Here is a 23,996-nt window from a genome sequence, read left to right on the forward strand (position 1 = left end):
GTCTTCCCTCCTGCAGTGTTATCTGGCATGCCATAGGCGTTGCTTGGAGAACCTGGCTATCCAGTGTGGCCATAAGAAGCTACAAGGTCGCCTGTCGCTGTTTGGCAGGGACTTCACCCAGGGGCTGGGAGACCCCGATGGTGTGCCTCTGGTCATCAGGAAGTGCATCACAGAGATAGAGAGCAGGGCTCTTAGGATGAAGGTGCTTTTACACTTACACACAGAGTAGGACACACACATTGAAAAAATGACTTGACATATAAACTCTGTGTGTGTGTGTGTGTGTGTGTGTGTGTGTGTGTGTGTGTGTGTGTGTGTGTGTGTGTGTGTGTGTGTGTGTGTGTGTGTGTGTGTGTGTGTGTGTAGGGTATCTATCGTGTGAATGGGGTGAAGACTCGTGTGGAGAAGCTGTGCCAGGCCTTTGAGAATGGGAAAGAGCTGGTGGAACTGTCCCAAGCCTTTCCTCATGATATCAGCAACATGCTCAAACTTTACCTCAGACAGGTAACATACTGCTACATACACTCACAAAATACTCTCCCTCCACTTCTAGACTCACTATTCCTCCTTCACTCTGCATCCCACTCCCTCCCCTCACCCTCTGTCCCCTTCTTTCTCCTCTCCTCTCCCCTCCCTCACTTCCTCTCCACCCCCCTCACTCTGTCCTCTCCACCCCTCTCACGCTCTGTCCTCTTCCTCTCAACCCCTCTCATGCTCTGTCCTCCTCTTCCTCTCCACCCCTCTGTCCCACTCTTCCTCTCCACCCCCTCACTCTGTCCTCCTCTTCCTCTCCACCCCCTCACTCTCTGTCCTCCGATTCCTCTCCACCCCTCACTCTGTCCTCCTCTTCCTCTCCACCCCCTCACTCTCTGTCCTCCGATTCCTCTCCACCCCCTCACTCTCTGTCCTCCTTCCTCTCCACCCCTCACTCTCTGTCCTCCTCTTCCTCACTCTCTGTCCTAATCTCCACCCTCTCACTCTGTCCTGCTCTTCCTCTCCACCCCCTCACTATTTGTCCTCCTCTTCCTCTCCACCTCCTCACTATTTGTCCTCCTCTTCCTCTCCACCTCCTCACTATTTGTCCTCCTCTTCCTCTCCACCTCCTCACTCTCTGTCCCCTTCTCTTCATCTCCACCCCCTCGCTTTCCCTTCTTCCCTCTCCAGCTGCCAGAGCCTATCTTGCCTTTCCATCTCTATCAGTCTCTGATGGGGCTGGCCAAGGAGAGCCTGCGTTCTGCATCTCCTAGCCCAGATGGAGGTGAGGTGGCTGGGGCAGCAGTGCTGGCAGACCTGGGTGCTGAGACTCCCCTGGAGGTCCTGACTCTGGTCCACAGCCTGAGGGAGCTAATGCTAACGGAGCTGCCGCAGGCTAATACAGCCACACTGCGCTATATTGCACAGCATCTGCGCAGGTGAGGTGACCATGAGTAAGGCACACACACATAAAGTGTGATTTTAACACGGAACATTAATCCTAACGTTTGATGAAGAACAAATAGCTCATCGTGCCCATTTCTCCTTTCTTACTATTTCCTTCCTCCCTCTTATTTCTTCACTTTTTCCGTTTCAGGGTGTGTGAGTGTGAGCAGGAGAACAAGATGAGTCCCAGTAACCTGGGCATTGTGTTTGGCCCCACCCTGATGCGTCCCCGTCCCTCCGGGGCCACCGTGGCCCTGTCCTCCCTGGTAGACTACCCCCACCAGGCCCGCATCGTAGAGACTCTCATAGTCTTCTACAGCACCCTCTTCCATGACAGCTCCTACGGCACCCCTGTTTCCTCCTTAGCCCTAAGCCAGGTGAGAGCGACTGTGGGTGTAGGGTGTCATAGTGAAACAGTGTGCTGGTTCTGGTCTAGAAACAAGTAATGTGAGGAAAATACAATTATGGGCCTCGAGAGTGGAAGAGCGGTAGCAACCAAACAAATAGAAGGACGCATTTAAAAATATATATACATTTTTTTTATTTAACAAGGCAAGTCAGTTAAGAACAAATTCTTATTTACAATGACGGCCTACACCAGCCAAACCCAGATAACGCTGGGCCAATTGTGCACCGCCCTATGGGACTCCCAATCACAGCCAGTTGTGATACAGACTGGATTCGAACCAGGGTGTCTGTAGTGACGCCTCCAGCACTGAGATGCAGTGCCTTAGACCGCTGCGCCACTTGGGCATACATTCATACACACTATTGTTTATCACATTCAACCATTTCTCCTGTGTGTTTCTCTTAGGACGGTGGAGGGGAGGAGGGGAGAGACTGTGGGGGTGGGGGAGGAGTCCAGGGGAGAGACTAGGGAAACAAGACAGACTTAAAACACGACGGGGGTGAGACGCCAGATAACCACACTGAGAGACCAGTGGAATTAGACCGAGGAGGAACCCTCAGCCGCAGCACCCACTGACCCTCTCTGGACCTGAACTCTTCAACAAAGAACTTCTGGGAAAAATGGAATGGTTTTCAAATGAAAAAGTACTTTAGTAAAATCTACAAATTTGAATTCATTTGGGAAATTGCAGTTGAAATGAAAGTGGTTCCAACTTACTGTTTTAATGCGTTGACTACTGATGAAAGAGTTAGTACACTGACTAGATAGCAGAATATCATATTGCTGTTGTGTGAACGTGGTTCCAACTTACTGTTTTAATGCGTTGACTACTGATGAAAGAGTTAGTACACTGACTAGATAGCAGAATATCATATTGCTGTTGTGTGAACGTGTTCATTTCATTGCATGACTTGAGGTATGATTTTCTAAACCAGTTTTGCCAAAATGCTGCACAAAGCTATTTTTATTGTTTTAATTACCTGGTGAGATACCAGGAAGGAATGTGAGATTCAGTGTTTTTGTGCCTGCAATTTCCTCTTGTTGTATTCTCTCTGTATACCCCTTGTATGGTGTATTCATATGGTATGTCTATACTCCTGTGTACTCACACCACTACTTCAGCACTGCTGCTGGTTGGTATGCTAGTCATCGAGAGATATGTATATATTGTTACAGTTCTAACATGATTTGTTGTATATCCTTGGTGACATAAAATTCAAACGTCAAGCACTACGCAAATGTTTGACTCCCAATGATTGTTGCTGAGATTTGACTGTTTTGCAACACAGTAACTGCAGTCACGGTAATAATGAACACAAATGTTCAGTGTGCATTCAACTTCAATCAGTTATGTGGGACATCTTTTCAAATGTGAAAAGACCTTGCCTTGCTCTTTGACATTAAAAACAGTTCTTCTGAAATAAATCATTTGCCCGTTGAAATTAAAAATGCTTATTTAAAAAGAAAAAACAACAAATGCAGAGGTTATCACCTCAAGCACATTGATAAAAACTAGTAGTGCCAAAAGGTAAGCAAGTCAACTTATTCACAAAAGTTATTGGGAGACAAAGTGATGAGAGCATGTTCTTTCTTCTTCATATGAAACATCTTCAGTCATTCCCTGTCCGCAATCATCAGATCTCATACTCCTTCTGGTCCATAATAGAGCTGGTGTGTGTTTACTGCACCAGTCTGTAGGTGATGTATCTACCAGCAGTCTCACTAGGTCTGATGATCTTCACTACCTGTTAGAACAGACAGGCCAGCAGGTCAACACAGGAGAAAACTAAAATTGCACATAAAACACCTTAGTCATTTGTTTATGTGTGTGTCACACCTGTCCTCTTTTCAGTCCAAAGTATCTGGCCACAGGGTCTCCTGCTTGAATCCTGGGTAGCTGGCTCTCCTTCAGTTTACTGACACATCAATCAAGGAATCACAAAGGCAACATCATACCATCATTCATGTTCATGAATTATGTGTGTGTGTGTATATACAGTGGGGAGAACAAGTATTTGATAACCTGAAAAATCGGCAGTGTTTCCTACTTACAAAGCATGTAGAGGTCTGTCATTTTTATCATAGGTACACTTCAACTGTGAGAGACGGAATCTAAAACAAAAATCCAGAAAATCACATTGTATGATTTTTAAGTAATTAATTTGCATTTTATTGCATGACATAAGTATTTGATACATCAGAAAAGCAGAACTTAACATTTGGTACAGAAACCTTTGTTTGCAATTACAGAGATCATACATTCCTGTTGTTCTTGACCAGGTTTGCACACACTGCAGCAGGGATTTTTGCCCACTCCTCCATACAGACCTTCTCCAGATCCTTCAGGTTTCGGGACTGTCGCTGGGCAATACGGACTTTCAGCTCCCTCCAAAGATTTTCTATTGGGTTCAGGTCTGGAGACTGGCTAGGCCCCTCCAGGACCTTGAGATGCTTCTTGTGTTTCGGGGCATTGTCATGCTGGAAGACCCAGGCACGACCCATCTTCAATGCTCTTACTGAGGGAAGGAGGTTGTTGGCCAATATCTCGCGATACATGGCCCCATCCATCCTCCCCTCAATACGGTGCAGTCGTCCTGTCCCCTTTGCAAAAAAGCATCCCCAAAGTATGTTTCCACCTCCATGCTTCACAGTTTGGGATGGTTTTCATGGGGTTGAACTCATCCTTCTTCTTCCTCCAAACACAGTGAGTTGAGTTCAGACCAAAAAAGTATATTTTTGTCTCATCAGACCATATGAACTTCTCCCATTCCTCCTCTGGATCATCCAGATGGTCATTGGCAAACTTCAGACGGCCTGGACATGCGCTGGCTTGAGCAGGGGGACCTTGTGTGCGCTGCAGGATTTTAATCCATTTTTTTTTTATTTTTACCTTTATTTAACTAGGCAAGTCAGTTAAGAACAAATTCCTATTTTCAATGACGGCCTAGGAACAGTGGGTTAACTGCCTGTTCAGGGGCAGTTCAGGGGTTTGAACTTGCAACCTTCCGGTTACTAGTCCAACGCTCTAACCACTAGGCTACCCTGCCGCCCCATGACGGCGTAGTGTGTTACTAATGATTTTCTTTGAGACTGTGGTCCCAGCTCTCTTCAGTTCATTGACCAGGTCCTGTCGTGTAGTTCTGGGCTGATCCCTCACCTTCCTCATGATCATTGATGCCCCACGAGGTGAGATCTTGCATGGAGCCCCAGACCAAGGGTGGTTGACCGTCATTTTGAAATTCTTCCATTTTCTAATAATTGCGCCAACAGTTGTTGCCTTCTCACCAAGCTGCTTGCCTATTGTCCTGTAGCCCATCCCAGCCTTGTGCAGGTCTACAATTTTATCCCTTATGTCCTGACACAGCTCTCTGGTCTTGGCCATTGTGGAGAGGTTGGAGTCTGTGTGGATAGGTGTATTTTATACAGGAAACGAGTTCAAACAGGTGCAGTTAATACAGGTAATGAGTGGAGAACAGGAGGGCTTCTTAAAGAAAAACTAACAGGTCTGTGAGAGCCGGAATTCTTACTGGTTGGTAGGTGATCAAATACTTATGTCATGCAATAAAATGCAAATGAATTACTTAAAAATCCTACAATGTGATTTTCTGGATTTTTGTTTTAGATTCCGTCTCTCACAGTTGAAGTGTACCTATGAAAAAATTACAGACCTCTACATGCTTTTTAAAGTAGGAAAACCTGCAAAATCGGCAGTGTATCAAATACTTGTTCTCCCCACTGTATATACAGTGGGGCAAAAAAGTATTTAGTCAGCCACCAATTGTGCAAGTTCTCCCACTTAAAAAGATGAGAGAGGCCTGTAATTTTCATCATAGGTACACTTCAACTATGACACACAAAATGAGAAGAAAAAATCCAGAAAATCACATTGTAGGATTTTTAATTAATTTATTTGCAAATTATGGTGGAAAATAAGTATTTGGTCACCTACAAACAAGCAAGACTTCTGGCTCTCACAGACCTGTAACGTCTTCTTTAAGAGGCTCCTCTGTCCTCCACTCGTTACCTGTATTAATGGCACCTGTTTGAACTTGTTATCCGTATAAAAGACACCTGTCCACAACCTCAAAACAGTCACACTCCAAACTCCACTATGGCCAAGACCAAAGAGCTGTCAAAGGACACCAGAAACAAAATTGTAGACCTGCACCAGGCTGGGAAGACTGAATCTGCAATAGGTAAGCAGCTTGGTTTGAAGAAATCAACTGTGGGAGCAATTATTAGGAAATGGAAGACATACAAGACCACTGATAATCTCCCTCGATCTGGGGCCCCACGCAAGATCTCACCCCGTGGGGTCAAAATTATCACAAGAACGGTGAGCAAAAATCCCAGAACCACACGGGGGGACCTAGTGAATGACCTGCAGAGAGCTGGGACCAAAGTAACAAAGCCTACCATCAGTAACACACTACGCTGCCAGGGACTCAAATCCTGCAGTGCCAGACGTGTCCCCCTGCTTAAGCCAGTACATGTCCAGGCCTGTCTGAAGTTTGCTAGAGAGCATTTGGATGATCCAGAAGAAGATTGGGAGAATGTCATATGGTCAGATGAAACCAAAATATAACTTTTTGGTAAATACTCAACTCGTCGTGTTTGGAGGACAAAGAATGCTGAGTTGCATCCAAAGAACACCATACCTACTGTGAAGCATGTGGGTGGAAACATCATGCTTTGGGGCTGTTTTTCTGCAAAGGGACCAGGACGACTGATCAGTGTAAAGGAAAGAGTGAATGGGACCATGTATCGTGAGATTTTGAGTGAAAACCTCCTATCAGCAAGGCCATTGAAGATGAAACGTGGCTGGGTCTTTCAGCATGACAATGATCCCAAACACACCGCCCGGGCAACGAAGGAGTGGCTTCGTAAGAAGCATTTCAAGGTCCTGGAGTGGCCTAGCCAGTCTCCAGATCTCAACCTCATAGAAAATCTTTGGAGGGAGTTGAAAGTCCATGTTGCCCAGCAACAGCCCCAAAACATCACTGCTCTAGAGGAGATCTGCATGGAGGAATAGCCCAAAATACCAGCAACAGTGTGTGAAAACCTTGTGAAGACTTACAGAAAACGTTTGACCTCTGTCATTGTCAACAAAGGGCACATAACAAAGTATTGAGATAACTTTTGTTATTGACCAAATACTTATTTTCCACCATAATTTGCAAATAAATTCATTAAAAATCCTACAATGTGATTTTCTGGATTTTTTTTCTTCTCATTTAGTCTGTCATAGTTGAAGTGTACCTATGATGAACATTACAGGCCTCATCTTTTTAAGTGGGAGAACTTGGACAATTGGTGGCTGACTAAATACTTTTTTACCCCACTGGATATATTTATTAGTGTGGAACATGGTAACAAAAAACTATTGTATTGTGTAATGCATGGTACAGAAATAATTCTGCATTCAGTGCTAAAAAGATACTATCGAAGCAGCAACTCTGACAGTTCTTTTGTCATCACTATGTGCTCAGGAACCAGCTAAAAAGATAGGAAATAAAAGACTCAAATCAAAGAGCATATAATTACAGAAAATATTTTGTTTATGTAGTATAAAGACATTGGGCTTGTTTGAACACATCAGTTTCATGCATTCAGAGACCACCTTTGATCAGTACTGATCACCAACTTTCAATGTGTTGCATTTTGGGTATAAAAATTGTCTGACTTGTCTACATGTCGACTGCATGAACTTTACAAAAACCACATGATCAAAGGTCAGGCAGTTTAAAAAAAAAACGTCTTTAAAGTTTCTCCACACCAACTGCCAGTGGTGTAGTAGTACTTTATAAATAATTTTTACTTAAGTAGTTTTTTGGGGTATCTGTACTTTACTATTTATATTTTTCACAACTTTTACTTCACTAAATTCCTGTAGAAAACAATGTACTTTTTACTCAATACATTTTTCCTGCCTCCCAAAAGTACCCATTACATTTTTAATGCTTAGCAGGGCAGGAAAATTGTCAAATTCACACACTTAACAAGAGAACATCCCTGGTCATCCCTACTGCCTCTGATCTGGCGGACTCACTAAACACATGCTTCGCTTGTAAATTATGTCAGAGTGTTGGAGTGTGCCCCTGCCTATCCGTAAATTAACAAAAACAAGAAAATTGTGCCGTCTGGTTTAATTTAAGCAATTTGAAATGATTTATACTTAAGTATATTTTTACAATTATATTTACTTTTGACACTTAACTATATTTAAAACCAGATATTTACTCAAATAGTATTTTACTGGGTGACTTTCACTTGAGTCATTTTCAAAAATGGTATCTTTACTTTTACCCAAGTATGACAATTTGGTACTTTTTCCACCAGTGCCAACTGCACCCTGTCTTCAGCCATCAACTGCACCGTGTCTTCAGCCATCAACTGCACCGTGTCTTCAGACATCAACTGCACCCTGTCTTCAGCCATCAACTGCACCCTGTCTTCAGCCATCAACTGCACCCTGTCTTCAGCCATCAACTGCACCCTGTCTTCAGCCATCAACTGCACCCTGTCTTCAGCCATCAACTGCACCCTGTCTTCAGCCATCAACTGCACCCTGTCTTCAGCCATCAACTGCACCCTGTCTTCAGCCATCAACTGCATTGTGGGAGGCACTATTGTCAACCAATCAATCATTAGGGTGTTTTTCCCTGACTAATGTGAATATGACCAAAAATGTGACAAACAAGAACCAACTATGCCACAATTCATTTGCTACAACGGATTGGCTACAAATACATGTAAATCTTTGAGACCCCTCTTTCACAAATGTATTGTATGTTTTGAGTTTGAGAGTGTGTGATATGGATGGTAGAGAAAAGGTTATTTGGACATTCTGAAGGAAAAGTTTTAAAAAGAACACCTGCTATGTTGACACTGCCATGTTGATATGAGCCTTGTTAGAAAACACTGACTTTCAGTTGTCGCAGATGTACCTCCCCCAACCATCGACTTCCATCTGTTCTCATCTGCTTTAGTAAGCCAACTCGAACACGCTCAAAGTCCCCTTTAAGCAAGATACTGTGTGTGTAGGTTATAGTTTGCAGCCAAATAATTGGCACTCTTGCACCTTTAATTCCCAATGTCTTCTTCTAAAAAAAGTTGACATTTGAAGAAAATGTTGGTCTCCACACCTTATTTTTTAAATAAAGCACAAATAGCATGGACAACATTATTGGCACCCTGAAATTAGTACTTGGTTGCACAGCCCTTGACCAAGATAACTTGGACAAATGCTTCTTGTAGTCATCAATGAACCATTCCAGGGTTCTTTTGATGAGTGTTTTTTCTCTGAATGCTTCGTTTGGTTGTGGGGAAGCCCCCACTACTGAAGGAGACACGAAGGCCTGATTGAACTTCACAAAAAAAATACACCTAAACAAGCCTAAATCCTGGGCGAAATGTTCTGTGGACAAATTAAACTAAATTAGAGCCCTTTGGCAATACAGATCAGAGCTCTGTTTACTGTCATCCAAAATGAAGTATTCAATGAAAAGAACACCCTCCCTACAATCAACCATGGGGAGGTTTGATAATGCTGTGGGGTTTCTTTGCTGCATCTGGTACTGGGGGCCTTGAACATGCGCAAGGCATCGTGAAATCAGCAGATTATTAGGTCAAAAAGCACAAAGGAATGGTTCAAGAAGAAACACTGGACAGTTCTGAATCACATCCAAAACCAGCAGTTGGTGGAGAGCATTCCTCAAATATAGAAGAATAAGAGCAGTTTGCCAAATTGCCTGTAGAAAGGTACAGCAAGCTTATTGATGGCTACATTATCTTGGCCAAAGGCTGTACAACCTAGTATATGCTCCGGGGTGCCAGTAATTTTGTCCATACCATTTAATCTTAATAAAAATTGTAAACTTATGTTTACAAAAATAAAATCATTCTGCAATGCTGAAAATCCAATAAGGTGTATAGACAAAGTTTTTCAATTTCATCAATTTTTTGGGGGCAAGAAATAGAGAATCATTTAAGAAAAGTGGAAGTGTACCAATATATTTGGCTGCAACTGCAACTCTAAACGAGCGCACATACCTCATGCTCTGTGATGTTGATGAGGAGCCCCTGTTGTAGAAACTGCTCCAGGATGTATTTGGGTGCCATGTCCACTAGCGACTGAAAAGAAAGAAACAAGGGAGTCATAACTGGCCCCTGGATAGGGACGAGTGATCCGCATAGGACAGGGCCACATGAAAAGTAACATCTCTGTTAAAACACTATGAAAACATGTATATTTTATTATTCTGCTCCATGGAGTAATCTGATGTGAATTAGCAGGTGTTAACTGTAGTGTAATTAGGGCTGTGACCTACAGTCTACTCAGAAACCCTTCAGGCCCCTTCACTTTTTCCACATTTTGTTACAGCCTTATTCTAAAATGGATTAAATTGATGAGGGGAAAAAACAATCTACACACAATACCCCATGACACAGCAAAAACAAGTTTAGACATTTTAGCAAAAAAATAAATAAAAAAATACACCCCGGAAATATCACATTTAAATAAGTATTCAGACCCTTTACTCAGTACTTTGTTGAAGCACCTTTGGTAGCGATTACAGACTCGAGTCTTCTTGGGTATGATGCTACAAGCTTAGCACACCTGTATTTGGGAAGTTTCTCCCACTCTTCTCTGCAGATCCTCTCAAGCTCTGTCAGGTTGGATGGGGAGCATTGCTGCACAGTTATTTACATGTCTCTCCAGATACATTCGATCAGGTTCAAGTCTGGGCTCTGGCTGGGTCACTCAAAGACATTCAGAGACTTGTCCCTAAATCACTCCTGCAAAATATTGGCTGCGTGCTTAGGGTCATTGTCCTGTTGGAAGGTGAACCTTCACCCCAGTCTGAGGTCCTGAGAGCTCTGGAACAGGTTTTCATCAAGGATCTCTGTACTTTGCTCCGTTCATCTTCCCCTCGATCCCAGTCCCTGTCACTGAAAAACAACCCCACAGCATGATGCTGCCACCACCATGCTCCACCGTAGAGATGGTGCCAGGTTTCCTCCAAACGTGACACTTGGCATTCAGGCCAAAGAGTTCAATCTTGGATTCATCAGACCAGAGAATCTTGTTTCTCATGGTCTGAGAGTCTTTTAGGTGCCTTTTGGCAAATTCCAAGCTGGCTATCATGTGCCTCTCACTGAGGCATGGCTTCCGTCTGTCAACCGTGGGACCTTATTTAGACAGGTGTGTGCCTTTCCAAATCATGTCCAATCAATTTAATTTACCACAGGTGGAATCCAATCAAGTTGCAGAAACATCTCAAGGATGATAAATGGAAACAGGATGCACCTGAGCTCAATTTAGAGTCTTATAGCAAAGGGTCTGAATACTTATGTAAATAAGGTATCTGTTTATGTTTTTAATTGTTTTGAAAAAATAAAAAACAATTTGCGCTTCACCATTATGGGGTATTGTATGTAGATTGAGGAGGGAAAATGTGTATTTAATCAATTTTAGAATAAGGCTGGAACGTAACAAAATGTGGAAAAAGTCTGAATGCACTGTGCATGACTGTATTATAAAATCAAATCAAATCAAATCAAATTTTATTTGTCACATACACATGGTTAGCAGATGTTAATGCGAGTGTAGCGAAATGCTTGTGCTTCTAGTTCCGACAATGCAGTGATAACCAACAAGTAATCTAACTAACAATTCCAAAACTACTGTCTTATACACAGTGTAAGGGGATAAGGAATATGTACATAAGGATATATGAATGAGTGATGGTACAGAGCAGCATACAGTAGATGGTATCGAGTACAGTATATACATATGAGATGAGTATGTAGACAAAGTAAACAAAGTGGCATAGTTAAAGTGGCTAGTGACATAAGAATGCAGTCGATGATCTAGAGTACAGTATATACATATGCATATGAGATGAATAATGTAGGGTAAGTAACATTATATAAGGTAGCATTGTTTAAAGTGGCTAGTGATATATTTACATCATTTCCCATCAATTCCCATTATTAAAGTGGCTGGAGTTGGGTCAGTGTCAATGACAGTGTGTTGGCAGCAGTCATTCAATGTTAGTGGTGGCTGTTTAACAGTCTGATGGCCTTGAGGTAGAAGCTGTTTTTCAGTCTCTCGGTCCCAGCTTTGATGCACCTGTACTGACCTCGCCTTCTGGATGATAGCGGGGTGAACAGGCAGTGGTTCGGGTGGTTGATGTCCTTGATGATCTTTATGGCCTTCCTGTAACATCGGGTGGTGTAGGTGTCCTGGAGGGCAGGTAGTTTGCCCCGGTGATGCGTTGTGCAGACCTCACTACCCTCTGGAGAGCCTTACGGTTGAGGGCAGAGCAGTTGCCGTACCAGGCGGTGATACAGCCCGCCAGGATGCTCTCGATTGTGCATCTGTAGAAGTTTGTGAGTGCTTTTGGTGACAAGCCGAATTTCTTCAGCCTCCTGAGGTTGAAGAGGCGCTGCTGCGCCTTCTTCACGACGCTGTCAGAGTGAGTGGACCAATTCAGTTTGTCTGTGATGTGTATGCCGAGGAACTTAAAACTTGCTACCCTCTCCACTACTGATCCATCGATGTGGATAGGGGGTGTTCCCTCTGCTGTTTCCTGAAGTCCACAATCATCTCCTTAGTTTTGTTGACGTTGAGTGTGAGGTTATTTTCCTGACACCACACTCCGAGGGCCCTCACCTCCTCCCTGTAGGCCGTCTCGTCGTTGTTGGTAATCAAGCCTACCACTGTTGTGTCGTCCGCAAACTTGATGATTGAGTTGGAGGCGTGCATGGCCACGCAGTCGTGGGTGAACAGGGAGTACAGGAGAGGGCTCAGAACGCACCCTGTGGGGCCCCGTGTTGAGGATCAGCGGGGAGGAGATGTTGTTGCCTACCCTCACCACCTGGGGGCGGCCCGTCAGGAAGTCCAGTACCCAGTTGCACAGGGCGGGGTCGAGACCCAGGGTCTCGAGCTTGATGACGAGCTTGGAGGGTACTATGGTGTTGAATGCCGAGCTGTAGTCGATGAACAGCATTCTCACATAGGTATTCCTCTTGTCCAGGTGGGTTAGGGCAGTGTGCAGTGTGGTTGAGATTGCATCGTCTGTGGACCTATTTGGGCGGTAAGCAAATTGGAGTGGGTCTAAGGTGTTAGGTAGGGTGGAGGTGATATGGTCCTTGACTAGTCTCTCAAAGCACTTCATGATGACGGAAGTGAGTGCTACGGGGCGGTAGTCGTTTAGCTCAGTTACCTTAGCTTTCTTGGGAACAGGAACAATGGTGGCCCTCTTGAAGCATGTGGGAACAGCAGACTGGTATAGGGATTGATTGAATATGTCCGTAAACACACCGGCCAGCTGGTCTGCGCATGCTCTGAGGGCGCGGCTGGGGATGCCGTCTGGGCCTGCAGCCTTGCGAGGGTTAACACGTTTAAATGTCTTACTCACCTCGGCTGCAGTGAAGGAGAGACCGCATGTTTTCGTTGCAGGCCGTGTCAGTGGCACTGTATTGTCCTCAAAGCGGGCAAAAGTTATTTAGTCTGCCTGGGAGCAAGACATCCTGGTCCGTGACTGGGCTGGGTTTCTTCTTGTAGTCCGTGATTGACTGTAGACCCTGCCACATGCCTCTTGTGTCTGAGCCATTGAATTGAGATTCCACTTTGTCTCTGTACTGACGCTTAGCTTGTTTAATAGCCTTGCGGAGGGAATAGCTGCATTGTTTATATTCGGACATATTACCAGACACCTTGCCCTGATTAAAAGCAGTGGTTCGCGCTTTCAGTTTCACGCGAATGCTGCCATCAATCCACGGTTTCTGGTTTGGGAATGTTTTTATCGTTGCTATGGGAACGACATCTTCGACGCACGTTCTAATGAACTCGCACACCGAATCAGCGTATTCGTCAATATTTCCATCTGACGCAATACGAAACATGTCCCAGTCCACGTGATGGAAGCAGTCTTGGAGTGTGGAGTCAGCTTGGTCTGACCAGCGTTGGACAGACCTCAGCGTGGGAGCCTCTTGTTTTAGTTTCTGCCTGTAGGCAGGGATCAGCAAAATGGAGTCGTGGTCAGCTTTTCCGAAAGGGGGCGGGGCAGGGCCTTATATGCGTCGCGGAAGTTAGAGTAACAATGATCCAAGGTTTTACCACCCCTGGTTGCGCAATCGATATGCTGGTAAAATTTAGGGAGTCTTGTTTTCAGATTAGCTTTGTTAAAATCCCCAGCTACAATGAATGCAGCCTCCGGATAAATGGTTTCCAGTTTGCAAAGAGTTAAATAAAGTTCGTTCAGAGCCATCGATGTGTCTGCTTGGGGGATATATACGGCTGTGATTATAATCGAGGAGAATTCTCTTGGAAGATAATGCGGTCTACATTTGATTGTGAGGAATTCTAAATCAGGTGAACAGAAGGATTTGAGTTCCTGTATGTTTCCTTCATCACACCATGTCTCGTTAGTCATGAGGCATACGCCCCGCCACTCTTCTTACCAGAAAGATGTTTGTTTCTGTCGGCGCGATGCGTGGAGAAACCCGTTGGCTGCACCGCATCGGATAGCGTCTTCCCAGTAAGCCATGTTTCTGTGAAGCAGAGAACGTTGCAGTCTCTGATGTCCCTCTGGAATGCTACCCTTGCTCGGATTTCGTCAACCTTGTTGTCAAGAGACTGGACATTGGCAAGAAGAATGCTGGGGAGTGGTGCGCGATGTGCCCTTTTTCGGAGTCTGACCAGAACACCGCCTCGTTTCCCTCTTTTTCGGAGTCGTTTCCTTGGGACGCTGCATGCGATCCATTCCGTTGTCCTGTTTGTAAGGCAGAACACCGGATCCGCGTCGCGGAAAACATATTCTTGGTCGTACTGATGGTGAGTTGGCGCTGATCTTATATTCAGTAGTTCTTCTCGACTGTATGTAATGAAACCTAAGATGACCTGGGGTACTAATGTAATAAATAACACGTAAAAAAACAAAAAACTGCATAGTTTCCTAGGAACGCGAAGCGAGGCGGCCATCTCAGTCGGCGCCGGAAGTTGGACACAAGTTGGATACAAGTGATTACTCCGAGCGGGAAGGAAGGCTAAAGAGCAACAGAGAAGCTTAATGGCTCAGTCCTGCCCCACCTGTTTGGCAGAAGGCGTCATCCCCATCTGGACCACGATGCAGGCACGTGTGATATTCTCCTCCTGCATGCGCTGGCAGTACATCTTTATAGTCTTGATTCCCACCTTGGGCTCCTCTGTGGACAAAGAGATTTGTTGATTGATGTGCAACAATTGTAGCGAAGTAAAGGTCCAGACAACTGATGCTCACAGACCAAAAGTTATTTTCAGAAAATAGCTTGTGACACCTTGGAAATGCGTGCTGCTGTGGCAGTCAGGTGTGTTTGTCTTCTAGTTACCTGGAAAGAAGACGAACATCTGGTCGGTCGGGTCATCGTTGTGGGCGACCAGCACAGTGAGATCTGTCCGCCGTGGGCGCCCTTCACTCGGCTTGTCCCCAAACTGGCTCTTGAACTCGTCCAGAGTCTGGTCCAACTCATCCTGCGTCACAAGGTAGCCTCTGTCGTGGCACAACTATGTGAAAGGGGAAAAACAAATAAGTGGAGTTAGCTAGCTACCGGTAGCTGAAGAATCAATTACAGAAGACAGATGGAAGACAGAAGCAACCACCTGTGCAAATTCGCTATCTAGCATGCTCTGAACACCTGTAACTAAAGAAGGACGTGGGTTTCTGTTGTGCATTTCCGCCACTGACCCCGTTCGTCTTTCAGTCACCCATGTGGGTATAACCAAAGAGGAGATGGCACGTGGGTACCTGCTTCTAAAAACCAATGAGGAGATGGGAAAGGCAGGACTTGCAGGGCAATCTGCGTCAGAAATAGAACTGACTTCTAATTTAGCCCTTGGCAACGCAGACGCTCGTTGACACGCACAAGCAATGTGGGTGCAATAATTGAATAATATAGATGAATACATTTATTTTGCGACGCGAGCGGTGTAGTCAGCCTGTTAGAATTCAATTTAGCCTAAATGGCACCAAAAAAATGTATCCCTTTTTATTTTACCACTACAATCTGTTCTTAGGACGAAACTGAAAAAAACAATTTGTGTAGAAAGTAAACATCCGCACCTCAATGGTGCCAAGTGTGCTTATGTCTGCATAACAGGAAGTTAGCAACTTCTGACTATTTCTGGTCTAGCGTTTGATGACGAGATACAAAAACTAAATATACAAATTTCGAGATATTAGGCTAAATAGACAGACATATTTCCCTATGGTAAACAATGGGACGACCTCAGAGTTCCATGAGTAATTTGTTGTTGTTTACATTTTAACTAAAAACAACGTGAGCAGGTGTTCATTGCCAACTATAGAGAAGCTGCCATTGTGACATAGTACAACAACATGGGATTAGAAGCTTCGGAAGGCGAGTTGGTGCCACAGTGCCCAATATAACTAATAGGAGCTGGCAGGGTGAAAAATGCTGTTAAATTAATACCTGTTTTTTCGTGATTACTTCAAAACTACGGCAGGCAGCTGGGATATATGGTAATTTATGAAACTGGGCTCCACCGCGGATGCAATTAACTACTTTTTATTCGAAAAAAAAACAATTGTTAAAAATGTCATGTGTCCAGCCTACCTGGGTACTCGACAACAAGTTGTAAACCCAGTGCCTGGGATGAAGTAGTCTCAATTTTACAATTTACCTGCATGATTGTTTTGCTGATTTTCCCTAGTCTGTAGGTCTCCTCCTCGTCATCCATAATGTATTCTATAGGTTAGCTATTTTCCAATGTTTTCCACCCGTCAAAAACAAATGTTCACTTACGTTTTCCCGAAATCACAACTTTACTTCCGCACTTCAAAATCACGTGTTTAGGAGGTCTTCTTTTGTTTGTCTACAATTTTGCCTGCCATATTGATATTTGAACAATTCGTTTAAACGATTAGCTACATAAACAGTTTCATAATTTAATATGTAATTAAATAGGTCATATTTCAAATTAAAATATTGTATATTTCAAATTTGTAACGTTGAAGATTATGTCATCGCAGTAAAAACAGGCATTCATTTCTTACTGTGCATGCACCGTCGGATGATGCATTGAGCTTTGGGTCTAATGTCGTAAACAAGATTTTCACGGACAGATTTATCAAGAGAGCCACTGTTTTTGGTCTAGCTAATGTTTGCAAAACAACAAAATGCAAACGCTCCGGGAGGAAAAGGGTAAACTATCCATATATTGCAATTAATTGTATAGGTGACCTGTTGCAGTGTGCATTGCTGCCACAATTTCTAGCTAGCTAGCTAGCTAGCCAACCACCATCTTTGCCAGCAGTCTCGCGAAAAGGGCCATATATAAAAGGTTATTTGTTTAGTGGCTCCACGGACTTTTCTGACGTGCAAATCGATATTTAATGTCAGAATTTGTAAAACATTTGGTTAATGTCAGGGTTAATGGTTTGGTTAAGTTAAGGGTCATTTTTCGATTTGGCTAGTCTTGCACGTCAGAAATGTCCGTAATGTATAGCCCTTCCCCCAGTCCCTCAACCTGAGACTGAAGCTGGGCCCAGGGGCGTATTCATTACGCCAATTCTGTTGAAAAACGTTTCTTAAGCAGACGCAAACTGGATGAAACGTGATGGACCTCCCAGAATTCGTCCATTAGAAACTCTCGTTTTAGCTGCAAATTGTTTCGTTTTGCAACTGTTTGGACTAATGATTACACCCCTGGCTTGAGCCTGGGGACGAGGTTAAACCACAGCCATTTTGTAAAATATCTATAGCCAGATAGAATATCCTGCGTTCGAACTCAATAATATAAATCATTAGAAATGTATTGCAACTCAGACAGTAGTATTTCTTTGTGTAATACGTGTAGAATTTAGTGTAATGTGTGTAGCTATATAGCAGGGGTGCTCAAACTTTTGGGTTTGGTGGGCCAAAGTATAATCTGACTGGTGGGCCCAACAAATATACAAAAAATAATAGGTAAACAATAGCTTTCTTGAAAACAATTGTAGAATTGCACTTCAAACAATCAAATTGCAGCCATATATCTTGACACCTAACACATTCTGATTACCAGTATTAAATATTTTCCCGTTGTATTGTAGAAACTGCAACCAAGTTTCTGTGTTTGCAAGGCTAAACATGTGAATATGTGCAGGGGGCCCTAAGTGAGATTCAAGATGGTCCTGAAATATTTTTAAAAAATCATGCATTGCTTTGCTTCTCTGGTTGGCTGGAAGTTTCACCATCCAATTATTTCAAATTTACAGGAGTGCAAAATTTCACCATGGTACGGACGATACATTGGCCCATGAGAGTTATTAGAATATGGCAAATATTATTCTATTTTTGCATTTTATCCATGCTTGCTTTCATGGCCTACCTCAGACATAAAACAGATAGTGTCTTCAGAAAGTATTCATTCCCCTTAGCTCTTGACTTATTTCACATTTTGTTGTTACAACCTAAATTCAAAATGTATGAAATAGTATTTTTTCTCACCTTTCTACACACTACCCCATAATGACAAAGTGAAAACATGTTTTTAGAAATTATTGCAAATGTATAGAAAATAAATGTGTATGCACACCGCTTTGCTATGACACTCCAAATTGAGCTCAGGAGCATCCAATTTCCTTGATAATCCTTGAGATGTCACTACTAGGCTTGAATGGCTGGTTACCGAGATTTACCGCCAAAAACCACTCCCCTTTCCCCGGAGAAATAACTGCAAAAAAAATGGTAAATCATAATAAATTATTTATATGAACAACATAACGTGAAATGGAACAGTTAATTTATATGCATTGTCTAAATCTGGCTCTCTACGGCCTTCTGTCTGCATGATGAATCATCAACGCACAGGGTGGGGACAGACATCTCCGTATGGAGCACAGTTCACAATGCATGTAGACCTATCATCTCATCATGGGAACTTTTTGTCCTATCACAGGTAGGCGTACATTTGCTGCCTATGATACAGTAATATAAAGACCAAATTCGTGTCTTAATTTACACATTATGATACAGTAATATAAAGACTGAATTCGTGTCTTAATTTACACCTCCATTTGGCTTTTGGCGGTCACCTTATTATTTTACTTGTAATTTTCTTTTCATTGCAGCTGCAGAGTTTTAAAACTCTGAAACTTGTTGGTTTAAATCATTGCACGCATGACCATACTCTCAGTATTTCTCTCCATCAATTCCATTCAAAATAGTTAATCCAGTTCAAGATTTATATCAGGCCTATATATGAATGATGGGTGATGCAGAATAATCTTCGTACGTATAGCCTCTGTCTCTTGCGCAATATGCGTGCTCCGCTGGCCTCCCTAAAAAATGCTCCTTAACTCTTGGAGACCCATGCAGGAAATGCTAGACTTGAACAGCTTGCGGGACATGATTTTCTTTAGCATTTCTTATGCCAATAGAATATTAGAAGAGGAAAACATTCTCATGTTTGCTGAATGTTACATACAGCAGCCAATAGAACTTTACAGATCATTTTGAAAGAGTGAACGCGCAATGGCAGTAGGTTATTCAGTTATTTATTCAGACCCATAACCATTCAATCTTCATGAAGAGAAGTGCAAGCCTTCTGCATCTCATTCTAGTCCTATATTATTCAAGCATGTCCTTAGAATGATGAATATAAGGACAACAAAACGTATTGCATTTAGGAAAGAATGAAGCAACACTGGAGAGAGAAAGAAGAGGTAGGCTAATAACATTAGGGGAAATATTCAGAATTCTTTTTTCAACACTTGTTTCTGCAATTTCTTTTTATTGAAAAAAAATTGGTGTGATGTCATTTCTTCCAGCTGTTGTTATTGAAGTAAGATAGTTCAATCAAATTTGAAGAAAAAAAAGTGGGAAAAGTGCTGATGCATTACCAAATTTTAAACCAGAGGTCGAGCAAAAATCCGGGCGGAGTCATCAGGGAAGATGTTCCCTTGTTTGGGCTATACCAAGAATCAATTGCGAATCAAATCACATGACTCTAGACAACCTATGGCAGCTGGAGGCAGTGTAAACTCGGCTCTATTTAATTCGATTCACTTTGAACAATTGCCTGAAGTGGCGGAAGGATATATTTTTCCATTTTCAGAGAACAGATTTTCATGCACTTTTCGATGAAACGCCCGTTCTGTAAATGCCACAGGCGTGATTTAAACAGTTTTGGAAACGTCTGAGTGTTTCCTTTCCACACACACTAACCATATGAATGTACTATATTCCTGGCATGAATAGCAGGGCGCTGAAATGTTGCGCGATTTTTAACAAAAAGCTAAGAAAATTCGCAACATCCTTAACAAGTTTTTAACATCAGAAGCCTCCTCCCTAAGTTTGTTTTATTTATTGCTTAAGTTAAGCACACTCTGCCAACCCTGATGTCCTAGCCGTGTCTGAATCCTGGTTAAGGGGTGGAGGGGATTGGTCCGCGGTCGCCAGTTGCCCATCCCTGGTCTAGACGGACAGCAAATTCTTGTACTTCATAGTATATTCTGATCGGATGGCTTGTTCTGGTGTCAGGAAACTAAATACCACAATAATCAGGTAGTATACCTGGCAAGTACAACAGATCAAAGATTTTTTGACCAAATTCATACTTGCTGCACTTTGCCTTTGAAGAGCAGTATGTACAATGACTATTTTAACCATTTACACTGAACATTTTCCAAAAACACATTTACTGGAAGAACTGTGTAGATGCAATCTCCCTCAGTATTTTGCGTGACTACGTTTTCCAAAACTCTTAAATATCTGCTCCGAATTCAGATTAAAATATGTTTTCAGAAAAAGAATGGGGGGTCAGCTATGACGTGACACCTTGAGTTTGAAATCTCTTTTGGTTATTGAACTGCAGTAAATAACGTGGATTTACTCCCGGTAACTGAATTGCCATAATGACATTTCATAATGGGTCTCTGATCTGTACTATATGAATGGCATTATCTTCATGGTGATGTGTCCTAAATAGGTACACAAAAGTATAAATATACAATATCCTCCTTTTTGGGTAGTATTCTACATACTGGCTATTATTTTAATGAGCTCTGCCCCCAAACAAGACCAAATTTGATTGATCCGGACCAAATCTGAACCAATCATAGAGGTCTATGTTTCACAAGTTTGGACATCAAAGTACATTTACATTTAAGTCATTTAGCAGACGCTCTTATCCAGAGCGACTTACAAATTGGTAGTACAGCTTAATAGAGTACAGTAGAGTGAACCACATCTGAACCAATCATGGACCTCTATGTCTGGGCCAAATCAAGTCCGGACCGAACCAAAAATATGTATCTGTGGATGTTGAAATTAAGGCCAGGGCGGGCTGACCATATTTCAACTACTTTTCATCATCCATGGACGTCCGGTGTCGGATGCTGGTTACAGTAAATTGAAAGAGACGGGCTCATGGGTAGGTGTCAGTCAGAGCCAGGTGGTTTGTGACTACTTGGATTTCCCAATGTAGACAATTTTATTTCAGTAATTCCAAAACTGATTTTTAATGGAATATCAAGGCACAGGGCAATGCTTTCTCTCGTGGTCCAGGTGGGCCAAACCAAACATCGTTACCTTGGCCTTCTGGCCTCAGTTTGGTCAGCCCTGCTGTTAAGCTTCCTCCCTAGAATTAGGAATTAGGATCTCTATAGCTTCCTCATTGATCAAGGCTGAATTTGATTCCCATAAGGTTTTCTCTGCCTCTGTTACTCCTCATCATTGATCTGACATGGATGGCACTGTAGAAAATCAAATGGATGTCACGGTTGTTTACACCTACCAGCTAACTTTAATAAACAACTAGAAACTGATTTTCTGGTTAATTAAGAAATCTAAACACACATATGTCTTTTTGGTTTGTTGAGTTAATTAGAACATCCCCATTTCAAGCTTATCTTTCTAAAAAATGGAATGTTATTTCAGAATATTCAGGCAAGTTAGCTGGCTAACTCATTGATTCGGCTTTGTAGTATAACCCACTGGAAAGGGGAGTGAACAAGAGCAAAAGGGGTTGGGACATATATGAAGTATGCCCCCCCAAGTTATAGTAACTAGCTTGTTTTTTCATTTAGATGTCAAATTTAAATGTTTCATTTTCTCTTCTAGGTCCTCCTCTTCCTCTGTCGTCTATGCGTCTTTTTATTCCTCCACTGCGCCTGGTGTGTGCAGCTCTGTGGCAGGTTGTAGAGCGGAGAGACATCATGGACTATGGGCTGCTGGAGGAGTTTGCCACCAGCGTGTTGGACATAGTCCCTGAACTGATGACTTACAGAGAGAGGGTCCAACTCCTCATGGGACTGAGAGCACGGGTGAGTGGGGGTGACGGGAGGGAAAGGAGTTGCTGCTAGGCACAGATCTAGGATCAGTGTACCCTACTGAAATGTGGACAGTTTATGGAAGGAAAACAGGGCTGTGATGGTCATGGAATTTTGTATGCAGGTTATTTGTCAGCCAAAGGACCTCCGTCAACATTATAACCTTTCGAATAGCAAAAAACTGCAATTCCTCTCCTCCGCTCCTGACACTGCGTGTGCACCTAGGCGTTGCCTAGGACTCAAATCAGAAATGTGATGTTCTGTCTTTACTGTTTAGCCAAACAGTATAACACTAACCCACCTTGCGAGTTATTTGCCGAACTGGTGCCTGTATGAGCCTACAGTGCATTCAGAAAGTATTCAGAGTAGTGATGCACCGATATGACATTTTTGGCTGATACCACTATCCAATATTTTCCTTGCCAAAAAAAACTATACCGATATTTACAATTTTAGCGGCCTTTTTAAGTATTCTAGTATAGTTAACACACACATGGACGCAGCGGTTTAAGGCATTGCATCTCAGTGCAAGAGGCGGCACTACAGTCCCTGGTTTGAATCCAGGCTGTATCACATCCGGGCATGATTGGGAGTCCCATAGGGCAGTGCACAATTGGCCCAGCGTCGTCCGGGTTTGGCAGAGATAGGCCTTCATTGTAAATAAGAATTTGTTCTTAACTGACTTGTCTAGTTAAATGAAAGTTACACACACCATACTGACCAAAAAGTTATTTTTTTGTCATTTACATTTGTCCCCATTACCAGTATAACACAATCAAAACCTATTTCTTTTACTTACTTGCTGTGCTGTTTTGTTGTTCAGTCGTTTCATTCTCAACCAGGATTTCTATGGAAAGCCGTTTGGGTATTTGCATGTCAAAGAATATGCTATTTAACACTATTTGCCATGTAAAATAAGCTTGTTGATCAATCAGGACCTGAATATGACTGCACGTCACACAATAATTTAACGCGTTGATACATTTTTTATGTAGTTATTACACATTGATTACACTCACTCGTATTTCATACGTCACAACAATTCATTGATACGTATGCTATGATGCTGGTAAAGTTGTCTCGGGCACCTACAGTCCTGGTCATAAAAAAAAGCTAGATAGCTCATGGATGCAAACAATGTTCTTCCCCAAAAACATAGCAAAACGACATCATCTGTTTCAGTAGCTATAGTTAGCTAGCTATAGTTAGCTTCACCGTTAATCAAATAAGAACTGTCTTCTAACCCTAATTTAGAAGACAGTTCTTATTTGATTAATGGTGGTCAGACCCATCTATGTGAAGCTAGCCACAATAGTGAACTTTGCGGTTAGCCTTCAAAATAAAAGTATGGCATCATTCTACTATTTGCATCACTGTCAATGACACATTTATTTTGAAGGCAAACCACAAATTCCTTTATTGTGCCTAATCCTTATTGTGGCTAGCTTCACAGCCCATAACCCGTTCCGGTCAATCCTCACTAGCCAGATGAAGCTAACTGGCTGCTTATAATGTTAGCTTTGGGCAACAGGGTTAAGTAGCTGGCTAGCTATTTATTTTCATGAAATTAAGTTCAATTTCATTAGGCAAACAACAAGTGGCAACCTAGCTAATACTTACTCACTAGGATTCCTAAATCATTGCTAAGAATAATGAAAATGACTGCAGTTTCTACTGGTTATTGTTTTCAAATCAAATCAAAGTTGATTTGTCACGTGTGCCGAATACAACAGGTAGACCTTACAGTGAAATGCTTCCTTACAGGCTCTAACCAATAGTGCGAAAAAAAGGTATGTGTGTGTGTGTGTGTGTGTGTGTGTGTGTGTAGGTAAGTAAAGAAATAAAAC

The 23,996-nt window shown here is 42.7% G+C and overlaps 3 protein-coding genes across 9 annotated transcripts in view; 2 read left to right on the top strand and 1 right to left on the bottom strand.

Annotated features, from left to right (window-relative positions):
• LOC115114706 (rho GTPase-activating protein 45-like) overlaps positions 1 to 3,061 on the top strand; it is a 17,445-nt gene extending 14,384 nt beyond the window's left edge. For 3 of the 4 annotated variants that reach the window (XM_029643168.2, XM_029643169.2, XM_065013588.1), the window contains 5 exons: positions 17 to 202; positions 367 to 504; positions 1,165 to 1,412; positions 1,571 to 1,796; positions 2,234 to 3,061. In XM_029643168.2, the coding sequence (XP_029499028.2) occupies positions 17 to 202; positions 367 to 504; positions 1,165 to 1,412; positions 1,571 to 1,796; positions 2,234 to 2,296 (861 nt within the window). In that variant the 3' untranslated portion in view covers positions 2,297 to 3,061. The remainder of the gene's footprint in view (positions 1 to 16; positions 203 to 366; positions 505 to 1,164; positions 1,413 to 1,570; positions 1,797 to 2,233) is intronic. The other variant, XM_029643170.2, reaches the window with a different exon arrangement.
• Positions 1,936 to 16,710, bottom strand: LOC115114708 (DNA-directed RNA polymerases I, II, and III subunit RPABC1-like). 4 transcript variants are annotated; one of them, XM_029643173.2, is made up of 7 exons: positions 16,518 to 16,671; positions 15,206 to 15,380; positions 14,928 to 15,043; positions 9,881 to 9,961; positions 7,269 to 7,324; positions 3,666 to 3,744; positions 1,936 to 3,573 (listed from the first exon to the last, which is right to left on the bottom strand). In XM_029643173.2, the coding sequence occupies exons 1-7, from the start codon at positions 16,572 to 16,574 to the stop codon at positions 3,508 to 3,510; spliced, it is 630 nt and encodes a 209-aa protein (XP_029499033.2). In that variant the 5' UTR covers positions 16,575 to 16,671; the 3' UTR covers positions 1,936 to 3,507. The 4 variants fall into 4 exon arrangements, with proteins under 4 accessions (XP_029499033.2, XP_029499035.2, XP_064869662.1 ...); XM_029643175.2 differs by lacking the exons at positions 3,666 to 3,744; positions 7,269 to 7,324; XM_065013590.1 differs by lacking the exons at positions 1,936 to 3,573; positions 3,666 to 3,744; positions 7,269 to 7,324 and adding an exon at positions 7,366 to 8,437 and having other exon boundaries at positions 16,640 to 16,710.
• A 148-nt stretch (positions 16,711 to 16,858) lies between these two features.
• LOC115114705 (uncharacterized) overlaps positions 16,859 to 23,996 on the top strand; it is a 36,562-nt gene continuing 29,424 nt past the window's right edge. The window contains exons 1-2 of the mRNA XM_029643164.2: positions 16,859 to 17,038; positions 21,941 to 22,143. Coding sequence (XP_029499024.2) covers positions 17,014 to 17,038; positions 21,941 to 22,143 — 228 coding nt within the window. The 5' untranslated portion in view covers positions 16,859 to 17,013. The remainder of the gene's footprint in view (positions 17,039 to 21,940; positions 22,144 to 23,996) is intronic.

This window comes from Oncorhynchus nerka, linkage group LG9b (assembly GCF_034236695.1).
Source record: "Oncorhynchus nerka isolate Pitt River linkage group LG9b, Oner_Uvic_2.0, whole genome shotgun sequence".
Classification (NCBI taxonomy): domain Eukaryota; kingdom Metazoa; phylum Chordata; class Actinopteri; order Salmoniformes; family Salmonidae; genus Oncorhynchus; species Oncorhynchus nerka.